This window comes from Phodopus roborovskii, unplaced genomic scaffold (assembly GCF_943737965.1).
Source record: "Phodopus roborovskii unplaced genomic scaffold, PHOROB, whole genome shotgun sequence".
NCBI classification, from domain to species: Eukaryota; Metazoa; Chordata; class Mammalia; order Rodentia; family Cricetidae; genus Phodopus; species Phodopus roborovskii.
The window spans coordinates 34,915,759-34,940,893 of record NW_026126511.1 but is presented as its reverse complement, the minus strand read 5'-3'; the positions used below and the strand labels follow the sequence as shown (position 1 = coordinate 34,940,893).

The 25,135-nt window shown below is 44.1% G+C and overlaps 1 protein-coding gene across 1 annotated transcript; it reads right to left on the bottom strand.

Annotated features, from left to right (window-relative positions):
• Positions 1–31: 31 nt before the first annotated feature.
• Cnmd (chondromodulin) lies at positions 32–25,135 on the bottom strand. Its single transcript, XM_051195325.1, has 7 exons — positions 25,058–25,135; positions 24,526–24,666; positions 19,682–19,822; positions 13,687–13,800; positions 7,762–7,915; positions 3,699–3,862; positions 32–247 (listed from the first exon to the last, which is right to left on the bottom strand). The coding sequence occupies exons 1-7, from the start codon at positions 25,127–25,129 to the stop codon at positions 32–34; spliced, it is 1,002 nt and encodes a 333-aa protein (XP_051051282.1). The 5' UTR covers positions 25,130–25,135.

Here is a 25,135-nt window from a genome sequence, read left to right as displayed (position 1 = left end):
TGCTTGACAGTACCTGATGGATGAAGTAGTTTTACACCATGCCCAAGATGCGGGCAACCCACCAGCTACATGGCATTACAACTCTACAGGCGGAACGGCATCCTTGGTAATTATAAGGCCATGGGTAGTAGCCTCCCAGAGGCTCACAGATCTTCTGGCAGTGGGTGTAGCTCCGTCTGCATTCTATACAGCAGATTCCTTCGTGATCCAGTCTGGGGTCAAATGTCATGCTTTCTCCTTCTTGCTGCTGTGAGTTGAAAGACAATTATTTTATTCCTTCTAATCAGTATGCATAGTATTTAAAATAAGATTCAGAACAATCAGTTGTATGTTTTCAAATGTGTGCCACCACTCAGAATTCTTTCTGACATCAAGGAACCTTTGCCTACTTAGCCTGTCACCAGCAGAAAGTTGTGTGGTATTTTAATGAAGTTCCTCCATGCCTGTAAGGAGCTATGGTTGCCATCAGTAGTGACTCACTGTGTTTTAAATAAGAAAACAAAAAGGAAGTATTATGATCAAAAGGGGCATTCTGACTGCTGATTTTAAGTCAGTGGACACTGGTGTCTTCCTGTGGTGATGGCTCCCAGAGCTCTTGGGTACACAACTGATCTGGGGCCAGGCTGGGGTCAAATGTCATGCTTTCTCCTTCCTGCTGCTGTGAGTTGAAAGACAATTATTTTATTCCTTCTAATCAGTATGCATAGTATTTAAAATAAGATTCAGAACAATCAGTTGTATGTTTTCAAATGTGTGCCACCACTCAGAATTCTTTCTGACATCAAGGAACCTTTGCCAGTTCCAGAGCCGAGGCTGCCAGAGCACTTTTACTTTCTCCTGCCTGTATGTCAGCAGCAGAACAGAGATGCGGTCTTGTGGGGAAGAAGAAGCCTCTAGTGTTCCTAAACGACATCATATTGATGAAGTAGAATGCCACTGCTGGACAGATAGTGATACCAGAAGGGACCTCTGCTACATTTTATATCTGGTTTATCTTTTCAAGGATCTACAGGGTGGGTTTCTGTATGTTTTAAAATATGCATTGAATATACTGGCAAGATGCACCCCCCCCCTTTAACTTAGGGCATTGGTGGGGTTATATAGAGTCTTACACTTGCCCTGGTTAGTCTTGAACTCAGTTTGTTGCTCAAGTTGACCTTGATCTTGGAGCAGTCCTTGCTTCAACCTTTTGAATGTAAGAACTATAGTTATGAGCACCATAGTCATCCAAGTTCTTAGTTTTAAATTCTCTAATCTCAGCACCAGTCATGGAGGTAGTTGGCTCTGTCCTGTTAGTTGGTTTCTTGCTGCTTTTTAAGTCTAGTCAATGTGAGGAAAGTTAATTTTCTTGAAAGTGGGAAAAGCTTCATGGAGCATCACTATACTTGCTTATTCTGACAGCTGCTAACCTGTTGTCAAGTTTACTGGATTTTCTCTTCTGTAGTACTGGAAGGAGGATTTTGATGCAAATTTAAGGAAGGTTGAAGGTATTGTGACATTTTAGTCATAAATAGAAAGTATTTCTAAAAGGAATGGATGGCTACACACCTTCACTGCCATTGTCACACCTAACAATGAACAACCCCAAACACCATCTGAGGCATCTTTTCAGATACTATCTTCAGGATGCCTACCTTACTCCCTCAGACCATTCTTCATTCTTCAGACTGCTTTTCCTTATCTCCTGAGATAGGCTCATTTAGAACAAAGCAGATAGCTGGTTCATTGCAGCTCTGACTTCTCTGGGGTAGAGGTGTGGAAGTGTTAGGGGGTGTTTCCTCAGGAGGTTTCTGCAGAGGCTTAGGATGAACACATTGGGAGGAAGCTCCTGCTGTTGCTCCAGGGTTTCTCTTTAGAGGAGTGTGTGAAGGACAGACCTTGAGGAAAATGCTTGAGTATTTTTGCTTAAAGTTCAGCAGCATATGATAAAGGAAAAGGTTGACATAATTGGAGTTTTCAAGGGATGTGGATTACTGGAATCTGTAGCCAGGACAGACACGTCACATCCCTTCTGTAAAGTGCCTGATAGCTTCAGACCTTGAACAAATTCATCTAGCCCAGCTACCTGGGGAATAAGCTATATTAAATTTTGCTTGCCTATTTAGATTATATTTCTTGTTATTCTTTGAGCTTAGGGAATAAAGTACTGTGGTGTTCTGAATTTTCTGATAAGCCTTGGGTTATTTAGAGAATACCTTTTGCTCTAAATCCTTCTAAAATATGTTAGTCTAAAATGATAAACTAGAAAATGTTTGTAATATGTGAAGCGAGGGGGGTGGGTAATGATACAGACATATTTTAGTGCAGTGGTTCTCAACCTTCCTAATGCTCTGTCCCTGTAATATTGTTAACTCCTCATGTTAAGATGGCCCCAGCTATAAAGTTATTTTCATTATCACTTCATAAGTAATTTTGCTACAGTTGTGAATTGTAAATATTGGTGCTTTCCAATGGACTTAGGGATTCCCCAAAGAACTCTGACCTATAAGTTAAGAACTGCTGATTCAGTGTGTGAAAAGGTGTTCAACCTTACATGTAAATAAATAAGCAGAAGACATTACTTATACCACACTCAAGAGAGTGACAAAGGTTAAAAAGTTTGGTAGGACTGGAGAGAAGAGTCAGTGGTAGGGTTTATATTTAGGAAGCATTAGGTTTGGATTCAGTAGCCCCGAATTGCCATCCCTCATGTCCAGAAAAGTTTGGGAGGAAATGGGACCTTCCATTACCTCTCACAGACACATAGATGGTGTATTCCCTGGAAAAGAGTTTGGTAATCTCCAGTAAAACGTACAATCTGTATCTACATAGATGCATCAGAACTATGCTTTCTTTGGTGTTCATGCTAAGGACATACTTTCACCATAGAGAATATCTGCCCCACCTAGGTCACCTCATCTAGGTGCTGTACTGCAACAACATTAGCAGTAGTAGATGAGGGGGAGATACTGTATTCCCTCCAAAGCCTTATTAAGTTTCAGCACATGCCTATCTATCTATGATAGGGTACTGCTAACTGGATAGAAGCCATTTACTGAATGTGGTACAGTATCAGAGAGACAGAACACTTCCACTTCCCAAAACACTATATTCTAATTGGAAAGCAGGATGGAAGCTTTGTTCTGAAAAGGTGTGTTTTTCCCTGTATGCACTCCTGCAAATGAACTGGACACATAGTCGTCATTAATAAGCTGTTATGGGGAAGATGTCTGGGGTGGGAGGTTTTGGAAACTCAATTTCACTGCACATTTCTATTTTTTTTTTAAACGTGTGCTTATGTTATTTAAAAAGCTACAAATACTCTATTTTTGTTCTCTGCAAGGTGTAGTAAAGGTAAACAATAAGTATTTCTTAGAAGATTTAGGATTTTAACACATCAGTGCCATTAGCACAAATCTCAGTTTTCAGCTCTGTGTTGTCACCTGAGGGTGAGGGAGTCTGTCCCTTGTGTAGGATGCTCTGGTGCTGCTTTGAGGGCACACTCTTAGGAGCATTTTAAACCATCAGATTCCTGGTAGGATTTATTTTCATAGATTTTCCTTCTAACAAAACAACAATAAAACCAGCATCAGAATCATCTTTGAATATATGAATATATATCCATAGATGGATATATAGGAAACCTCACTTAGAAATAGACTTTTAGCATCACATTTAATACATTTGTCTGGGTGTGTCACGAAAACACTGGTACGCACATGGTAAGGATTGTCGGGATTGAAAGGTTCCTCGTCCTGAACGCTGGGCCTGGTTTCATTCTTCAGTCTTCTGGGGCCTGGGTTGCCTCGTGGTTCACTATGTGGTCTTCTTGTGGTAGAGGGGACAATGTTTCTCACTACTTCTCTTCTCTCTCTTTGGTTTTCTGCAAAATTTTCTGCAAGTTAATTCCTTAACATGAATAAGGCAATTAGATCTGCCTTTCAGAGTGACAACCACAGGTATGAGCTTCTTCTTCCATTTTATAAGACTGACTGGAGCAAACACTGGAAGTTGGTTGACAAACCTCTGTTCTCAGGCCCTGTTTTATTTTTCTCACTTCAGTATAGGAACTGAGCAAGTAAAATATTACTGATGTTCTCTGCCTGCTTTGCAGTGAGGAGTGGCCAGGCAAGCTATTTCTAACTCTAAGACAAAGCAGAATAGGTTAGTGCCAGGTGCGGGAAAGCTTTTACTTCCTTTTTTCATTCGTTTGTTTGTTTGTTTTAAGACAGGGTTTGTCTGTGGCTTTGGAGGCTGTCCTGGACCTAGCTCTTGTAGACCAGGCTGTTCTCAAACTCACTGAGACCCGCCTGCCTCCCCATTCTGAGTGCAGGATTAAAGGTGTGTGCCACCACCAGCCATCGGCCACCATCGCCTGGAGGCAGATTTTACTTCCTTGATTAAAAGGAACAGAAATTGTTGTTTCTTAGTGTTTTTCCTAGACATACGTGTGCTATCTGGAATTAGGAATTGACAAATAAACACAAGGGATAAGGTAGCATGCTACAGAGAGCAAAATGTTAAGGTAAAAGGAGACTTGATAGCCATGGAGTGGACACTAACGGCAAAATCCTTATATCTCATGTCTTTGGACTGTAAATATACAAAAGTGCTTATATGTTGAAACCACTGCTGATCAAGTATGCTATAACCTGCAGCTAGCTCTATGTACCCCTAATTGATTGTATAGATATAAAGTTTCACATTTTCAAATGAGACATTGTTTTGGTTAATTCTTTTTTTTTTTTTTTTTTTTTTTTTTTTTTTTTTTTTTTTTAATCCCATGGGCTAGAGAAATCAGATGTTTTTATGTATGAGGGCATCAAGGTGCAGACCAAGTGGCTGGCCAAGATCACAAACTGAGTGACAGTAAGGGCACAGTAGGAATCCTGACTTCCACCCCAGCTCTCTGTTTAGCCATCTCATCATAGTATCCTTCAGTGTAGCTGACGGGTGAGCAGCAGAGATTGAAAGTACCATATAGCATTTGCTGTAGAGGCTCCTTGGGCTTCAATTTCTTTGTCTAAAATGGAGCTAGTAGTATCTCATTCATAGGATAATGATAGGACTAATGAAAACTATCTAAGGGACTTGGCATATAATAGGCATACAAACGTTAGGTAGCATTCTTATAATTTGTTATTTATGAGAGCTAATAGGTAGATTCCATGAATGCAATGGTTGGAGAAGCACCAAGGAGACCCGAATCAGCTCACACTGCTCAGATAATTGAAGGACCTCAGGCAAATTAGTCTCTCTTTGTCTTAGAGTCTTTCTCTGGATCTTGGCAGTATGCACAGTTATATCTACAGCTGTTGGTAAAGGTTAAATGAGGGCCAAGTTTATTGCTCTAGGATGTTGGCTGTCCATTTCTGGCCTCTGTCTACCTACCATCCACTTTTGATTATCCCAGCTGTGTGACACTTATGACCTGTCTTCAACAGCCAATGTGCAGTTGGCAAGACTTTTACTAGGACCAGACAGGCAGTTGGACATCATAGGAGAGATTCTTTATCATAAAATATAGTTGCATTTATCACAGATTCGTGGGAAATTCATTTTAATGCCTATGATAATCATATACATATGCCAACATTTATTTAGTCCTTTGCTAATCTGAGGTATTTATAGTCTCCATTTGTGATATATATATATATGTGTGTGTGTGTGTGTGTGTGTGTGTGTGTGTGTGTGTGTGTGTGTATGTATGTATGTATGTATGTGCTGGGTACCAAATCAGGCAAGCACTCTATCACTGAGCTGTACCTCCAGTCCACACCTCCAGTAATTCTTGTATAGGTAGTGTAAACCAAGTATTTAAGATCTTATCATGTGTTTCTGTTAAGATGGTCAAGGGAACATCTTAGACATAGGTTAATAAGCTTGTTTCCAAGGGTGATAGCACTCATCTGCCATTTGTCTGGTTGCCACCCCTGCTTCCTGTCCCCTACAGCTTATCTTTTTTTTTTTTTTTTGCATGCACATATGCATGCATGTGTGTATGCATGTAGTGTATGTAGGTCAGAGGTTATTCTTGGGTGTTGTTCCTCAGGAGCCATCTACCTTGATATATATATATATATATATATATATATATATATATATATATATATTTTAAACTGGGACCTGAGGCTCAGCAATTAGCTTGCCTACTGACCACTGATTGCTGTCCACTAAGCTATCTTCCTAGCCCTGTATCATATAACTCTGAGACTGTTTTCTCTTGTGTTCACTGATGCATCTCACATCTAGGAGAAGTTACATGGCACAGGATAGGCCTTCATGAGTGTAGTTTTGAAAATTACACTCTGTAAATGAGTGAGTGAACTCCAGGTAGTTCTGAGGTTGCTCTGAGATCAGGAAGAAGCTTCATATGGTAGTAGTGTGGGCAACTCCAGTTCTTGAATGGAAAAGATAATGTTTGGGTGAGAATGCAAAAAAGGCCCAGCTAGATGACAGGAGTGGGGACTGAAAAGTGGCCATAGGGTTGGGATACAAGGACAGAGATGGCAGGAATGCCATAAGTGCTCTTGTGGCCTTGCTTCAGCTCTATGGTCTTGGCACATTGTTTCTTACTGAGGCCCCTGGCATCAGGTCCTTCTCAACCCTCTGCCAGGTGTGACACGCCATACTTGGTGTGGGCTGAGAGTAGCCATCTCTTTCAGACTTTGGAGCAAGATGAGACTTGTGAACAATAAGAATCAGTCATGATAGGATCAGAAATGTATACTTTCTATGCCTGGTAGGGGATTAGTTTTTGTGGCAGAGCAATTTAGCCACGGACAGGGTTATCATACAGCATGGGCTGGCCTCACCCACTGTGTAGCTGAGGATCGGCTTCACCTGATCAGCTTTCCTAATGCCACCAGGCCCAGCTCTCTTTGGTGAGTTTCAGCCATACAGGTCCGGGCATTAAGCACATTCACCACTGTTGCTGCTATCACCACCATCCACCCACAGAACTGCCTTTCTTTTTCTTTTTTTCCTTCCTTTTTTTTTTTTTTTTTTTTTTTTTTTTTTTTTAGGTGAGATGTTCTTTCCTCTCTAAATAGTGCATCACCTACCCTAATGGGTTTAATGCCTGCATTTTCTCCATTTCCTGATCGCCGGCTTCTAGTATTCAATAAGACCTTTCTGAAAGCAGCCTGTCTCATGTGTGCAAGGAGAAAGCCTCCCTTTCCACCTGAGCCACAACTACAAAGTTAGGGAGGCTGGTGTGCTCGCCACAGTGGAAATGAAGTGTGAGGCCCTTTGGGCCTCAGAGAAGAGTGAGGCCTGCTGGGTCTGCCCGCGCTTTGTCACTTGGACATGGGTCAAAGGTGTGGTGTGCTCCAGCCTCACACAGGAGGGCTCTGCACTTCTTTTCTCTGACTTTGGAAGCTGATGCTGGAGCCTTGAACTTGAGGAATCTCAGCCTATACCCACAGCAGCTTTTGGCTGTCCCATAATTCTAGGTTTGAATATAATAAAGCATCGGCAGCATGACAGCTTCTTAGTCCCCCGATGCTATGCTTTAAGAATAAAGAAATGTAAAATGGGAAGGCGCAAGCACCAGAGATTAAGGGGCAGAAGCAGGGGTGTCATAAATAAAGCCGCAGGCATGCAGAGATGCTCTGTCTTCTGCCCACTTCCAGCTAGCCCCGCGGTGCCTTCCCTTCAGCAGGCCAGGTCCACCCCGCCCCAACAATTGTCCCAAGTTACCAGGGGACAGTGGAGGGGGCTTCCAAGAACCAGAGAGACTGGGAGAATTCCAAGCCTTACTACAAAAACTTAAAACTTTACCTTTTGGATACATAGGCTTGAGCCAGAAAATGGGGAGGTTGCCGCAGAGGTCAAGGACTTTAGAACTCAGGAAGCTGTTGTCCTTCACAGGCTGGTCCATGGCCACCCAGATAAGAGAGTTCTCTTCATCTTTAACTGGCATGATCTTGCCTTCCTGTAAAAACAAAACACCTGTGAGCAGAGGATGCTGGCAGCTCATGCTTCTAAAGGGTTGCTTTGCTTTATGCAAACCCGGGAACAACTATGTGCGTGCACACACCATGACAACTCCGTGTGCACACACCATGACAACTCCGTGTGTGCACATACCATGACAGCTCTGTGTGCGCACATGCCATGACAACTATGTGTATGCACACACCATGACAACTCTGTGTGTACACATACCATGGCAACTCTGTGTGTGCACACACCATGACAGCTCTGTGTGTGCACACACCATGACAACTCTGCTTGTGCACACACCATGACAACTCTGTGTATGCACACACCATGGCAACTCTGTGTGTACACATACCATGACAGCTCTGCATGTGTACATACCATGACAGCTCTGTGTGTGCACACACCATGACAGCTCTGTGTGTGTACATACCATGACAGCTCTGTGTGTGCACACACCATGACAGCTCTGTGTGTGTACATACCATGACAACTCCTTGTGCACACACCATGACAACTCCATGTGCACACACCATGATAACTCTTGTGTGTACACACCATGACAGCTCTGTGTGCGCACATGCCATGACAACTATGTGTATGCACACACCATGACAACTCTGCGTGTACACATACCATGGCAACTCTGTGTGTGCACACACCATGACAGCTCTGTGTGTGCACACACCATGACAACTCTGCTTGTGCACACATCATGACAACTCTGTGTATGCACACACCATGGCAACTCTGTGTGTACACATACCATGACAGCTCTGCATGTGTACATACCGTGACAGCTCTGTGTGTGCACACACCATGACAACTCTGTGTGTGCACACACCATGACAGCTCTGTGTGTGTACATACCATGACAACTCCTTGTGCACACACCATGACAACTCCATGTGCACACACCATGACAACTCTGTGTGTACACACCATGACAGCTCTGTGTGTGCACACACCATGACAGCTCTGTGTATACACATACCATGATAACTCTGCGTGTACACATACCATGGCAACTCTGTGTGTGCACACACCATGACAGCTCTGTGGGTGCACTTACCATGCATGCACACTTTTAAGGCTCTAGTCTCTGGCTCTCATACCCAGCACACCCCAACACCCTACTTCTAGACAGCCCTGAAGTGTGAATAGAAGTGTTTTGAGTCGAAGTGAAAATTACTTGATACCAACTTTGAGATTTAGGTTAATCTGATGTTTTCGATCAAAGATGTTTTTGAGGAAAAGCAATTGAACAGACCCTGAAGTCCTATGAAGGATAGAGGAACTCTGCATTTGAAGTGAAAATCTTGTGGGGTTTTGTTCTGCGGCTTCCGAACAACAATGGAAAAAGCAAGTGATTGGTTCTTTAATGTCTCCAGTTCAAAGTATTGTTTAACATAAACCATTTCTCCATTTCCCAGCTATAACAAAACATTTCAGATGTTCCTCACATCAAGCACACCACTGAGATTTCAAAGGTAAGCCTTGGATTTCCTTCTACAGCGAGATGCTGAGGGTGGTTTGATAACCCAGGAGACAAATTTATTTTTGCCAGGTTGCTCCTTTCATGTATTTATTACCTTGCAGTAGGCTGGAGAAATTAAAATGTTTTCCCTCACTTTAGGCAAAAGCAACACTTCATTTGTGTTTCTCCCTCGGGCGTATGGTTGCATTAAGCAACTTAAAGTTATTGGAGGAAGGTAACACTCAGGTAATCCAGTTATTTACCTTAAATTAAATGGCTCCGTCCAGGCAAGGAATGCTCTTTGAGCACAGCAGCTTTTTAGAGTTATACGAAACTGTTGAAGAATTTATGAGAGCGAGTGGCACATAGTCTGATGGGTGTGGAGAGGAGGGCCCAAATACAGTAGTGTCTGTGGATGCAGCCTGTGTGCCAAGAATGCTGTCACTCTGGAGCATGGGGGCTACCCGTCCCCCCCTTTTTTCTTTGCAGTACAGTCATGCTTTTTGTCGGAGACATCGGTGTGCCCATTGTAAGGCGGAACACTCGCTGCTTCAAGCTTCCCAGTGGCCAAAGACAGGCATGAGGTCCATGAAATATGTCCTGTGGCTGTCAGTGAGAGGCCTATTTCTCCCTATTAAAGGTGAGTCGGGGGTCCATTGGCAGGGTTCAACTTTTAAGATGTACTTATTTACTTAGAGAGGGAGGGAGAGAGAATAGGCCGGAGGACAACCTTGAGTGTCATTTCCCGGGCACTTTCTTTCTGAGGCGGGCTCTTTCGCTGACTTGGAGCTAGCTCCTCATGGGCTAGACTAGCTGGCGAAGAATTCCCAGGGATCCCCCTGTCTCTGACTGCCAGTGCATGTGCTACACACAGTGACCCTGTAAGTTCTGGGGATTGAACACAGGGCCTCCTGCTTGTCCTGAGTAACTGTTGTTACTGAGCACACTCCCTGGTTCCTGCTTAAATCCTGGGAAGAAGTGGGAAGGAGGGCGTGCAGCATCACCACGCTTAGCGGTGGAAGGAGAGAAATGATAATAACGGGCTCACAGATGCTGCCCCCCAGCCAGTGTCTGCAGCTGCTGGCCTCCCATTCCCACCTGCTCAGGGTGCCCTAAATGGGGGCCCTGCTACTGACAGCTGTGAACATGGCTGCCTTGCCCAACTGTACTTCTGAATTGGTTTTCATCCACCAGAGGAGCCACCATGCATGCTACAAACAACAAAAGCACAAGACAATCCACTCTGGTCTAACAGTCAAGTTAGCAAAGATTAAAATGCAAAACTATTTGCCACACAGGGGTTAATAACTATTTTAAAATTCTATTATCTGAAATTGAGGGAACCTGAAATGTTTGACTGAAAGACTTTCAAATTATAACTGGGCATGGTGGCACACACCTTTAATCCCAGCACCTGGGAGGCAGAGGCAGGCAGATCTCTGAGTTCCAGGCCAACCTGATTTATATAATGAGTTCCAGGACAGCCAGGGTTACATACTGAGAACCTGTCTAAAAATAAAGGAAAAGAGAAAGAAAAAAGTATAATCATATGCTGGTTTATCATTCATTTGTTATAACCTACAATTTAGAACTAAAGTGAAAACAAGAATCATGTAATAGCCAATTACATTTCTGAAAAGATTATCAGACACAGGTCACAAAATTCGCCAAACTATTAACCTTAGTGGCATTTAGATTATACAGTTGTGTTATTCATCTCTATAGTTTCATGTATTTATCATGAGAAAAAAGTCATGAAAGACAATGAGATGGTTCAGTGGGTAGGGGCACTTGCTACCACATCTGACAACCTGAGTTCAATCCCCAGGACCCACACAGTAGAAGGCGAGAACCAACTTCCACAGGTTGTCCAGTGACCTCTTCCACACAAGCCGGCGTGCGCGCGCGCGCACACACACACACACACACACACACACACACACACACAGATATTAAGTTACATGCTACAAAGTTATAGTAGAGCTGGGTGATTTACAGCTGGGGCAGTTGGTTCTCGTGAAGGGCAAGAGAGACTGAGTTCATACCCACACATGGGGAAAGCAGCAATGGACAATGGAGTGGTGGGACTTCACTAACACAGGGCAATGGAGAGCCCACCCGCCTTTTCAGCTGCCATTTGTGAGTTGGTGCTGAGCACACACACGGCCTCTGACCCTGAGCAGTGCTGCTCACAGGGAGAGTGAATGGAGCGAGGGGTCTGCCCTCACCTCACAGGAAGAACACGGGGGTAGCTGGGTAGGGAAAGGAGAGGACATCCCGGCCGCTTTCACAGCCCACAGGTTGGTTTGTAGTTTGTGTTTTGTTCTGTTTTGAAACATCGCCTGCTGCTGCTCCCATGGGAACAAACAATTAAGTGGTTTCCAGGCAGCTTTGCCTTTATCCACGGTTTCCCTGCATGGCCCTCAGGGATCGGACGCTCCATTCACTTCCCTCTCTGGGATGCTGAAGGCTCAGAGAAGATCATAATAAAATTAGCAATTATGAGCAGCAGCCTTCCAATTCACCTGCTAGAAGAGTCCAAGGCCACGGCACAGTGTGTATGCAACAGTTTGAAGATGACAGAACCGCCACAGTCACAGCTGGGGTCAGAGCTGGGGTTTGGATCTACGGTTTTATGACTCCCAAGCCTGCCTCCTTCTACAACCCTTGCCTGCCACGGCTCAGATGGAAGACAGGCATGGGTGTGACTACTTTATAAGCCCTAAAAGTCTAAGATGGAAAACATTATTACTAAATGTGTTTTTAGGACACTATGCACTCTTTTTTTTTTTTTTTTTTTTTTTTTAAGGTGATTTATTTTATATACAGTGCCCTTCTTGCATGCATGCCTGCAGGCCAGAAGAGGGCACCAGATCTCATTACAGATGGTTGTGAGCCACCATATGGTTGCTAGGAATTGAACTCAGTTCTCTCAACCTCTGAGCTATCTCTCCAGCCCAATACTATGCAACTCTTAAAGTAAAATCAAAATCCATCCATCCATCCATCCGGTTTAGGCCTGAGGTTTAGCTTGTGCAATGACTACCTAGTGTGTGTGAGGCCTTAGGTTCAATTGCCAGTAATATGAAACCAACAAAACACCGAGCTTAAAGGCAAGCCACAAGTAACAAATGGAAGAATTATGTTTTTAAAATGGGTCGAGTGTGAGGACAGCCTGGGCTATATAGTGAGTTCTATTTTAGCCTAAGCTTTCAAGACCAACCTGTGTAACTTAGTGAGACTCTGTATCTGTTTTTTAAAAATAAATAAATAAATAAATAAATAAATAAATAAATAAATAAATAAATAATGTGGATATAGCTTAGTGCTTGCCCTGCTGGCAAGGCCTTTGACTCAGTTCCCTTGCTTTAAAAACTAAAGAGGTTTGCGTGGCTTCATTAAGCTTACTTGAACCAAAGGGAAGATCTATAGGGGAACATCTCAGGCCAGTGTTGGAGGATATCCACAGGAAGAGGGCTCTGCCCCAGCTTCCTGGAAGAGGCTGGGTGACTAGCTATCCAGACTATTTGGGGAAGAATTGCCACATTTCATAACACCGAGACTGCAGAGCATCTTGAAGTCCCTTTAATAAAGGTTTAACTGTGGACTTTCAAAAAAATCTTTATTTTGAACTCTTTTTGTTTTTGAGACAGGGTTTCCCTGTGTAGACTAGCTATCCTGGAACTCACTTTGTAGACCAGGCTGGTCTTGAACTCATAGAGATCCACCTGCATCTGCCTTCTGAGTGCTGGGATTAAAGGTGTATGATATCACCACCTTGCTGTTTTGAACTTCTAATCACTGGTCTGATAGTCATTTAACATTGGATGTATAAAGGCCATCTGAATACCAAGCCCCTAACACACTTAAACATTTTTATCTTTATTTATTTGTGTGTGTAAGAGAAAGAGAGAGAGAGAGAGAGAGAGAGAGTGTGTGTGTGTGTGTGTGTGTGTGTGAGTATGTGTGGCCACAGCACAGAGGTGCAAGCTGGAAAACAACTTGAAGGAGCTGGTTTGTGCATTCTACCACGTGGGTTCTAGAAATCCAACTCGGGTTGTCAGGCTTGGCAGCAAATGCCTTTATTCACTGAGCTGCCCTACCTAATGCACTTTGGAACACAGTTTCCCAAAACTTCTAAATATGCTGCACCATGCCAGAAAGATCACTTGGATCCAGCAGGACAGATACATTCTTCTGGTAGAGAAGAATTTAAGAACTTGTCATGAACCTGCCCAGGGAGAAGGTGGAGAAGGTGTCCACCTGCTGTGTGTGATGCTACCTACCAGTTCTGAAGAGATGCTTTGCTTGGTCGCAGTGCCCACCTCAGGGACACGAGCCTTCACCTGTGCTTTGATGTAGCACTTCTCTCCTCCAGCAAAACGGATTCCGGTGATGCCCTATGAGATAAGAGTTTACTTGTCCATCCACTTACTCACTCAATCCTCTATACCAGGGATTCCAGGTATTGGATATAGGGATAAGCATAAGATAAAATCCTGGCTCTCCTGGAATTTACCAACATTGTTTTCCAATAAGAAGAAAATACCAATTCAGATAGAAATAAGGCTTGTAGCGAAAAACTAAGGCTGACGCAGAGGTTAGGAAAGGCAGGGGAGGATAATTTAGAAGTGCACTCAGAAGAGGGCATGGTGAGGGTGATATCTGACCCAGAGGCTCATGTTAGGTGCCCCTGCTGCGTAACTGGAAGCTCACACGGACTGCTGCTCTAGTCACGCAGCCTTTTCTGAGCTTGTGGCCTAGATGAGTTCTCCATCTCTTTTACTAAGCCTTGTCTTTCATTTGTCACTTGATCCACAGTTCTCAGTCATAAACTTCTTGAGTTCAGTGTACATTGTGTGCTTGTGTGCGTGCATGCATGTGTGAGTCTCTGTGGTCCTGCAAAGCCTCTCATAAGATGTTGGTCAAATTAATGAATTCCCTCAATTCCTAGCTTTCCCTAGTTACTGAGTCTGAAGTAAACAGAAAGGCTTTGTACAGCACTAGGAGGTAACCCTTTGTTTTGTCCCCTCTGAGATATAAACAGTGTCTCCTCCTGGCTGGGGACCAGCCCTAAGGGAATTCGGCACAAAGCTCCCTCTAAGTTGACAGCTGGGTGCTGCTTTTGCCTGAAGAGGCCGTGAGAAGTAACTGCACATTCTGTCCCAGGAGTTTTCCCTTTGATTCTGCTGATGTCATTTCATGAGGAATAAATGATCTAAATACTCTTAATGGCCCGAAGTTTTATGCTTTATAATGTAGGCTCCACCACAGGTCTGACCCTTGATGACCTGTTGTGCTGAGATCAGTGTAGCACAAGCCGGTCCTGGCTGAGTCACTGTTAAGGCATGGGGGAAGAAAAGAGCACAAACCCCAAGCTGTGGCTCAAGCTTCTTAGGTGGAGAATGGAGTTAACCATAAGCCATGCTGGGAGAGCACCACAGGAATCTACCTTACTCTCATCCAGGACCTGGAACCCACAGAGACCAGCAGGTGACAGAGCAGAGGAAGGAAGATGGATCATCCTGTGATGGGAGATGTCATTCTGTAAATATGTTTCTCATACTGGTTAATGAATAAAGCACTGTTGGCCAATAGGAAAGCAAGATAGGTGGGACTAGGAGACAAGGAGGATTCGAGGAAGTAGTAAAGAGGAGCCAAGATGGAGAGACGGGGGGGGGGGGGGGGGGGGGGGGCAGACTCTCCGGTAAGATGAGACCACGTGGAAATACTTAGACTAATAGAAATGGGTTAATACTTAAGACAGCTAGCCAATAAGAAACAAGTAACTGGCCAACAGAATTATATCTAATACAGCGTCTCTCTGTGTGTTATTTGGGGCTGGCGCTGGTGTGAGACCAGGCAGAGGGGAGGAAAAACCACTCATAACAATCCTGCGGGCCCGTTGTTTGCCTTGAGGCCTGCTTGCTCATACTGTGTAACCCTGTCTGTCACCTTGCCTCTCCTGGCCCAGCTCCCCCACACAGCAGAGAGATGGTCTGACTACTGCACTCTGCTTTGGGCACCCATACCCCCTGGCGAGATTCTAAGAATGTAGTTGACAAAACCAGGCTTGGTTGTACAGCACTGGGGGATGTGGGGGCAGAAGGATCAAAAGTTCCAGGTCACCCTTGGTTGTATAGCAAGCCAGACTGAGGTATATGGGATCTTGTCGAAACAAACAAGCAAAACCAACCAAAAAACAGAACCCAGCTGCCAGGCCCTCCCGAAATATTCTTGCATTGATAATGTGGTGCTCAGTGTCTTGAGTATTCTTAAACTACCCAGATGTCCACGATGGACAGACAGCTAGACTTAAGGCCCAGCCATTGAGGGCAGAGGAAACTGGTTCAGAGTAAAATTTAAAAGACTGTAATGTCTTTCAGGCCAAGTTTCGTCTGTACCTGGGGCCCATAAACATTTGTTTGCATCAGAGTCACTGGGATGAAGCCCAGAGGCCTGGGTCCCAAGCCCAGGGTGAGGACTTGCGATTCACAATGTCTTAAGTTTGTATTTTCAGTAAGCTCTTGGAGGCTGACCAGTTGGTACCTTAAGGAATGCACTGGTAACTGCTATACTACTTCCCAAAGTCCTATGGCTCTTACTCTCCTAGTAAATCTAGAACTTGTAGCTTAAAAGTCAAGGGAGGGAGAGCAGTCACTGCTTCCCTGTGTGGTAGGTTTTCTAGTTCCAGACACACGAGCTGTATTGGGAGGACATCATACATCATTCCAGTACCCCCAGAGAGAGCAGAGTCTACTGCAGATCAACCATGCTGAGAGTGGACCTCGTACCGAGTTAATTCTGTCAGCCCCCACACTGCAGATGATGCTGACAGTCCATGGGGAGATGAATTCACACTTAACCATCGTGTCTAGCTGCAAATCCACACAAGTGGCCAGATATATTGAGCGATTAAACAGATGGAGCAGTACAAGAAAGCCAGGCAAACCTCCCGTGTTAGCAAACAAACAGGGCCTTAGGAGCCAGTGATAATGAGGAAATTTGCTAACAAAGGCAACTAGTGAAGGTTAAAAAAAGAAAGAGCAATACTGGTCATCAAAAGGAGTCCCGTGATATCGCCTGGCTGGTGTTCCATCTGTGACCCCTAGAGGGCCTCAAAGAGGGAAGGGCCTCCTGCCTCCAGCAGGCATTTTAGAAATCTTTACAAGAGTCTGATACAAAGACTGGGGTGTTCTGGCCTTTTTGGGTTGCCCAGAGCCCTGGAATACTGAAGAATCAAGTGTTCTGGGTCCTAGGAAACAAATCTGTTTGTAGGTATCTGTCTGGCACAGAACACCATTTTTGTTTTACCTATCAACATCCAGCAACTGAGCGCAGCTCACAGCACAGTGAATTTCCTACATTCAATTACTTAGAAACAAAAATAAATTAGTTTTTGTCTTATTTTTGAGACAGAATCTCAGGTTTATCTCAAACTCACAATCCTATTTCAGCTTCCCAAGTGCTGGGGTCCTGGGCATGCTCAGCCATGCCTATCAAGAGATTGGTACTGATGCCAACTGTCAGAAAATCACATAACATTTAATTGTCAGAGCACACTTGTGACCATCTGCATTGCAGGTGTGATGCTGGCAGTCTCTGAACGACCTGTGCATGCACTGGACTTTGCTAATGCCAGACAATGCACCAGGCTGAGCATGCACATATGAAATCCACATTTCACTATGAATTACCTTCATTTTATTATTCCTTTACATTACAGTTGAGGGTTATATTGATTTTTTGAAATCAATAACCTACCTACCTCCTAGCTAGGTTATACTGTCTTTTTTTCCCCTCTAGCTTTTTAAATCACAGATTTCAAATATCCACATATTAAAAGACTTGTTTTCTGAAAAACCAGAATACCAATATGCGCTCATCACTACTGTCTATTTTTAGCTTTGACACATAGCTTTTGTTACTGGTTCCAGGTCTGAGGAATTTGGCTTTAGCCAACAGCATGGATACTTTCAGAATGTAAATCATGAACTGTGAATCAACTCAGTCGTGTGTGTGTGTGTGTGTTTCTCCCCCCCCCCCTTGGTGTTCCTCTCTCTTAAGGTGTCTGTTCTGTGTTGGGCTCTGTTGAAATGCAGTTCACAATCTAACCCTGCTTGCATCTCCATCAATCTCCAGTCCCATCCTTGAGCTGGATGGGAACTGTGAATCCTTTTGTAGTATCCTTTCCAGTCCTCCCTGTTAAAGTTCAAGCCGTTTTTCAAAAGGGTTGGGGCTATATCTCAGTGGTAGAGTGCTAGCCTAGTGCAAGAAAGACCCTTGGTCCAGTTCCCAGCCCTGCAAATCATTCCTCAGGACATTATTCAATTATTATGTCATCACCTCTGCTAAACCTGTGCAAGGCCACTAATTGGCAGCGATGCCTTTGTGTGTGGAGCACACTCTGCTCATAGCTCATCCTGGCACATTTCTGGGCATGTGTCTTTCTTTTAGACTGGACCAGAAGGTCCTTGAAGGATAAATGTCAGTCATCTTCCATTCCTTGCACCTAGCACCATCCCCACATTTGGTGAGCCTCAATCAACACTTTCTCCCATTTGACTGATGGTTTAAAATACAGGCAAAAGTAATAGCAGATGACCACAAGGCTGATTCATGTCTTTTCAAAAGTCCAGGCTTGTTGAAACCCATAACAGGTACTATCCATCAAAAAATGTTCCACTCACCAGTTCTGACTGAGAGAAATGTAGAAGCTATCAAAGAGAATTGATCAGTTTATAAAATATTTGTGGCCCTCTTGGTCTATGAGAACAAAACACAATCAATACCATTATTAGAAAGAACCAAGGGATTATAAAACAGATATATGGGTTTGGGATTAAAATATTTTCAGAGGATATTCTTGATACATGAACCTCTCAAGAATGAGGGCCTTTTGTAATTCATCCTCAACTCCTCTTGCATATTTTGATATTGTGGCACATCATAGGTATTCAGTTTTGTTCTGGATTGAATGATGTGTGTGGAGAAGCCACATTTTATTGGTTTATATTGAGTAGTGGAGAGAAAAAATGTTTGCCCTGTCCTGGGTTTTGCAGTAAAAACATTTAATAGGTCCAGGAGAATTATACTTGTGCACAGACCAGAACCATTTGCAATATGATGACCGAACAAAGTGCAGCTGGGCACACTCAGAGCTGCAGAGCCTGTCCCCAGGGCAGGCTCTCTGTGAACACAGCCAGTCCCCATCAACATCAGTGTTCAGCATCTCTGAGCACTAATGCTAGCATCTGCTGGGAATTCAAAAGGACCTGTGAAGCGTGTTTTGGCTCCCACAAGAGGAGTGCTTCCGTGTAAATGAAAAGCTTTCATTTTTCCCATCAATCAGAGGAAGATGGGTTGATGAGATGTTTGTAGACCCATAAACTATCCGAAGAAACATTATTTTCAAGAGCCCTCCTTCATTATGAAGTTTCACCTACTTCGTCTGCAGATTTAACAGAAGAACCCAAATACCGATGCTTCTTTCTCATCAAAGAATATCAGAGAATAAGATTTTGTCAGCTGACTGGAAATTTAGCCCGAGTGACACTTCTGTTAACAAATGCACACTCAAGCATCAACGAATACTCTAGTATCTCGGGTTGTCTATAAATTAAATTTTGGTCAAAACAAAAAGGGGGCTGAAATGCCTCTGTTGTAGTAGGCCATGCCAGAAAACCGGGGCTGTAATAGGTGATCCACCCATGCTTATTTTCTGGATTAAACGGGAAATTAGGAAAATATGAAAGTTGCCAGAAAACTACTCAGTCATTAAAATGTTTCTATTCTCTAGAAGTCTAGAGTTTTGTTCTTGCTGTCCTTGAATACTATTTGAGCATTTTATGTGTCGCCTGGAATGGTATAGTTCTTACAAGTCTTGTGCAATTCCAAGAAGAGCCTGTTGTTGTCAATGCCATATTTTTCTATTGAAAAGGGAAAGCTTTCTTTTGATTTCTAAGTCCATATATCTTTTATGTTCTAGAAATAAATTCATTTTCAAACAGTTATTTAAGGACATGATCTGAATTAGGGTCTCCTGCACTCAAAGAGGTTTTGTTGTTTTGTATACCCTCCCACGTCTCTCTTCCTTTTGAGCACAGGGAAGACAAAGCAAGGGCTTTTCTCAGGGACCGTAAGCTACATAGTGCGGGTGTGTTGATGGCATCATCGGTACTGTAAGGAACTGCTGGTACACATGGGAGACAGTGCTTCTCCTCAGACTGGAAAGGCCAGGGCTTGCCAGTTACACTCCGTAAGTGCGTGAAATGTACTTACGTTCTGGAAATCATTAATTTCAATCGCTTCTTCAGCTCCACTTCCCATTTTAAAGGTCTCCAAGTTGTTCCCAGCATCTATTTCCATTGACCCATCTTGTAATTTCCCATTGATACTCATGGTGTAATGAACATTGTAAATCTAGAAGGGAACATAAGAGTCAGTGATGCTTTCTTTCTTCCCAGCAATTTGGGTCTTCTCTTTAGACCGGCTATATATGAGGTGGGTTTCATTAAAGCACCATTAATAGTAATACATTTGTATTTTAGAACTTCATCCTCACCCCTGTCAATACAGTGATTTCTTGTGTGTGTGTACATATGTTTGTAGGTATATACATATTTGTGCACGTGGGTGAATTCATGAATAACCCTCTCGTGTGTGTGTGTGTGTGTGTGTGTGTGTGTGTAGTCAGAGGTTAATGTCAGGTGACTTCCTTAGTCACTAACCACTTTACTTTTTTAAGACACTGTGTCTCATTGAACCTAGGACTGACCAATTCAACTAGACTGGCTGGCCAGCAAGCCTGTCTTGGCCTCCTCAGTGATAGGATTACTATGTGGGTTCTGGGAGACCAAATTCAGTTCCTCAAGTTTGCACGGCCAACACTTTACCAAAGAAGCCATCAACCCAGCCTGACTATTTTTAAATGATTTCTAAGTAAAATTTGATAGCTATTTGAACAGCTTCGAGACTCGGATCTTGGCTACAAACCAGAAGCAGTTAAATAGATGCACCAGGTACCATATCTGGACCAATTAGATCAAAGCCTGTGCAAAAGGGGGGTGAACAACAGCATTTGATTTCCTAAAGTCTATTTGCACCTGGACGGAGAACCACCCATGGAGAGATGGGGAGGTTTTCAGCTGAGAAAGTGGCATCTCTGTTTGAAGATTGATTTTTAAAGTTCATTGGTCAAAGTGAGATGCGTGGAATAGCATATGGTAAGGATTTCAGACAGGCCTGGGATATGTCTTATACACAACAGCACTTGGAAGGCAGAAGCAGGCAGATCTCTGTGAGTTCAAAGCCAGCCTATTATACATAGCAAACTCCAGGATAGCCAGGGCTACATAGAAAGACTATCTCTCAAAACAACAACAACAACATTTTATCACTAAATTAGATGACCCAAATGGGCTTTTTTTGGTTTATACAGCTTATCACTACGATAGCTTAAAAAGAACTCACATACTGTCCTGTCCAGCATGCTGCTTTCCTGTTAGACCTTCCTGTATGTGATGGGCTGAAGGCTGGGTTTCTCTTCTTTCTTTCCTTTTAGGACTCTAGGGATCTATGTGTCTTCGTCTGTCTAACAAAGTATACTCATGCACATATACATATGTGCAAGTCTTCGAAGGAAAAAGGCTGAGAACTGACGAAAGATGATTCCTACCTTGTGCCAGGCCAGCCAGTTAGAACTGTAGATAGCTGAGATTCTAATCAAGTCTGATTTTTCTCCCGCATTAGGAAGAGTGACTACTACGTGTATAAACACCAGAAAACGTAGTTGTTGTTACTGGGTCATTACTTAGAGAAAACCCATTATCTTTAGACCCACAGAGCACTATTTTATCATCAGAGATGCCGAGATGAATTTGGCACGCACTCTTCCTCCCAGGCAGCCATCTTCATTTAGTAAGTGAAAAAATACCAGCACCATCTTGGCATGGCTATCTGTCATCCCTGCCCGACTTGTCTCTTCTCGGGAACTCAGATGCCTGCAGTTCCCTACACTGCCCTGACAGGGGGGGGGGAGGGGGGATTTGTAGGACTCTGCATTAGCAAAGATAGAACAGAGCCCAGCAGCCTGTTTTGCCTTCTTCCCCAGGAGCAGCCCACTCAGGGAAGCCTGGTTTTTGTTTTTTGTTTTTGGCAGAACCAGGCCTTTCTGCAGGCCAGCTGAGGAAACAGTCTGCCCTGCCCTGGGTGCTCAGAGCAGCCATTGTGCACAGGGTTAGTCATGGCCATCATAGGAACCTGGCCTGTGAGTTCTCCCTGGCACAAGTGTCCCCCACTCAGGTGGCAACAAATGAAAGCAGTGTAACATCTAAGAACTTAACCATTTAGCAATCTGTGTTAGTTGGATCCTCCTTCCCTCCCTTTCTCATTCTCCTTCCCCTCTTCCTTCCCCTCTTCTCCCAACTCCCCACCGAGTCTCAATGTGTAGACTAAGTTGGCCATGAGTCTGGCTTTGATCCTTCCAATCCTAAATTCACTTTCCATCACTTCCACAGCAAAGGTACCCTGGCCTCAGCATGCATCCTTTGGATATAGAGTTGGCTTGTCTTGCATGCTCATCCTGGTGGCTGCAGGAAAAGTCTGTGCCCTCTTGAAGTGATCAGGGCAGGTGTAGGGGTGGGTGGAAGGCACCCTGCAGTTTCCAAAGTTCTGGGCCCTGAGCTGGGCAGGAAGCTGAGTTGCTGGAGCAGCAATTACATGATCTGCTCTAAGCCCAGGGAGCCATTGGCACCTAAGGCTATTTCTCGCCAAGTACAATGAAGTTTATTTTTTGCCAAAATTCTGCTCAATATGGTGCCTTTTACAGCCAAGGATATTTGCTAATGAGTTTTTAATAAGGCCTCGGTTCTATAAGATTAATTACATAATGTTTGGGAAAATGTCTAGAAAAAATTAATCTAAGAAAAAGGCCCCAAGCAACGGTCTCCTCCCCTCACTGAATGGGTAGAGTTGTCAGTTATCTGGCGCTGATGGGAATTTCCCATATTTCAATGCCTTGTTCCATTTACAACATCGTGGATGAAAAATGGCCTCAATATTTGAGCTCAGTCAGTGATCCCCTCATTATTAGTACCCCTTGCTTGGTAGCCCTTCAGCTAAATTTGAGCAGGCCTGTCCTTGGGGATTGAGTCATGTGAAATGGAGAGGCGTGAACTTCACAGGTGTTCTCCTTTGTAAGCTGTGGGCAGAGGCTGGGAGACTCAGACAAGCAGGTATCCCTTAACTTGTTGACTGTGTCTGTTTGATGGAGACTTACCTTTTTTGACTCTGCTGTGCTTGGGTGATTTAGAATTATATTCAGAGAAAGCAGACCCATGCATGCGCGTGTGCACAGCATAGACAGTATCAAATGTTCTCTATTCCAAATCTTGCGATTTGTTTTCCAGACTTAAATATTATGGAACAGCATTAGACATTTTTTTCCCCCAGGGGGGAAAATGAGAATTGCTGTATGACTTCTTCGTTCTCCTGTCTGTGTAGGAAATAGCAATAACGGTGACTGTTGGCAATAAAATGTGATTCACTATTCCTCTGTATTCTTAGAATTTAGTACTGGTCTCTTGAACCAACAACCAAACATCTTGCGGTAAAATGAAAGGTATGGGGAAAGGAAGCCGGCTTCCTCAGTGTGGCGGCTCATTTTCTCTAAGAAGCTTGCTCCAGCCATGTTTGTCTTGAGTACTTAAATGCCAAATGGTAATACTTTCATGGCCAAAATATTTACCAGAAACCTTACAAAGCAAAGCTATTTTGGTCTCCAAATGACTTCCATCGTCAAGATTTTGTTCTCTAAGAGATAGTATTTATATTCTAACACCATCAAATTTCCCAAAGGGTGACAATCTCGACCCTGCTGCCAGTGGGGATGTAGACACTGAAATCATTTTCATGTTCAGATTCTCTGCTTTCATATGTGAGCATCTGGCCCAGCGTCTATATTTAAAATACAAATACATTAAGGCACTTTTCCAAGCCACGCAAAATACAGCACAATTCTGATCTTACAAATTGATGCTTGTAAATTTGATATAGTCTCTCAAACAGACTCAGTGCTAAATGGCATGCTTATCTACATTAGGCATTTGAGTTAAAAATACAAATTATGCAGTGACTGCAGAAGATGTGATGTGTAAAATGGTTGAATTGCTTTCAGCACCATTTTCTCTAAGTACTGGGATTCACTCATGCTTTGAATTTCATGGGTAGAGAAGGGAGAAGGCAGCAGCCAGCGATCCTGGGAGGGCAGTGATTAAGAAAGAGCCCTTTGTGTGCACCCTGGAGATGGAATTCTTTTCCATTAGTCGAAATAAGCTTATACCTGGTGTGGCAATGGTCACCAAGATAAAATGCCCCCCTTTACATAGTGGACACAGTCGGGTATTTAGAGAACATACTGGAGCTCAGCCCAGTCCAGACAGAAGCACTTTTTATACTTCTTGAGAGAGTCCAACCAGCTTAAAAATAAACGAGTAGATAAAGATAGGATAGTAGTTAGCGAGACACTTGCCATTAAACCACAGGTGACCAGGCGGATTCTTAAAAGAGATTTGTCACCTCTAAGGAAGTCAGACTTTCTGTTTTAGTAAAGAGAAGGGAGTATGCATAAATAGGTCATGCACACAGAAACCTTAAGGATGAAGATTCACCCCCAGCTGTGGGTTGGAATATTCCCTCTCCCCCCTTGTCCTTTTTAAATTTATAGCTTTTCTCAGCTGGAACAGGCTTTAAAGATCATTTATTTTCATTCTTTCTTTCTGGATGAGAAGTTCAGAGAGGCCATGTGCTGTCGCACAACTGCCTGGTGGCTGCGTTAGGCCTAGGTGGCAGAGAATTTCTCCCCACCCCTGGAAGTGTCCAGGGCATTCTTGAACATTCTCCATCCCCCGTTTTCAATGTAGAAACCTCGACTTTGCCTACATTGTGCCCAGTACCCACATCGGGTTGGATCTGCGAACCAAGAGGACCAAGAGGGAGGAGCAAGCTGTGTCCACTGGTGGATCAGCGCTCTGGCTCCACCTAAGGGGACTGGCTACCCCATGCACCTGGTGGCCCTTGCACCCCAACTCGTGTGGAAAGCCCTTCCAGCGACCCTTTGGACTTACGTGATTGTCAGTCCCCTTCCAGAAGTAGAAGGCCCCGATAGCACCGAGGAGCAGCAGCACCGCGCCAGAAATCAGGACCACAGCTCCAGTCTTGAACAGACGCGTAGAGCCGGAGGGTTTCACGGTCACGGTGGCATATGCCTGTGGATCAGGAGAGGGACGTGCCGCCGCCATGCCCCCCCCCCGCCCCCGATCCCTGTGCAGTGTCCCCAGGGAACCTCGAGGACTGCAGTGGGAAGCATGGCCCCAGCACACAGACGCTGCCACCTGGGGGGACCCTTGTCTTTAGGAGTGGAAATAACAGCAGACTTTTCCCTAGGCAGGGCCCTTAGTCCTTCACCCTTTGCTTCACAAGAGGTTCCCTCCACTGGATGTGGATCCTGTGCACCCCGCCACTCTACCCACACAGTGGCTTCCTTGGCCACCACACATTCGATGACACAAAGTCCTTATCCAAGAAGTGAGTCTGGAGTCTGGGTCCCTGTGTGTGGCCTCACTCCACACCAGGACTGGGGACCCAGGGGCTACTCACCGGAGGACTGCAAAACTCAATGTCATCAGGTCCTACCATGGTGATAGGAACTTTGTCCGAGTTCTCTGCCATGGCTGA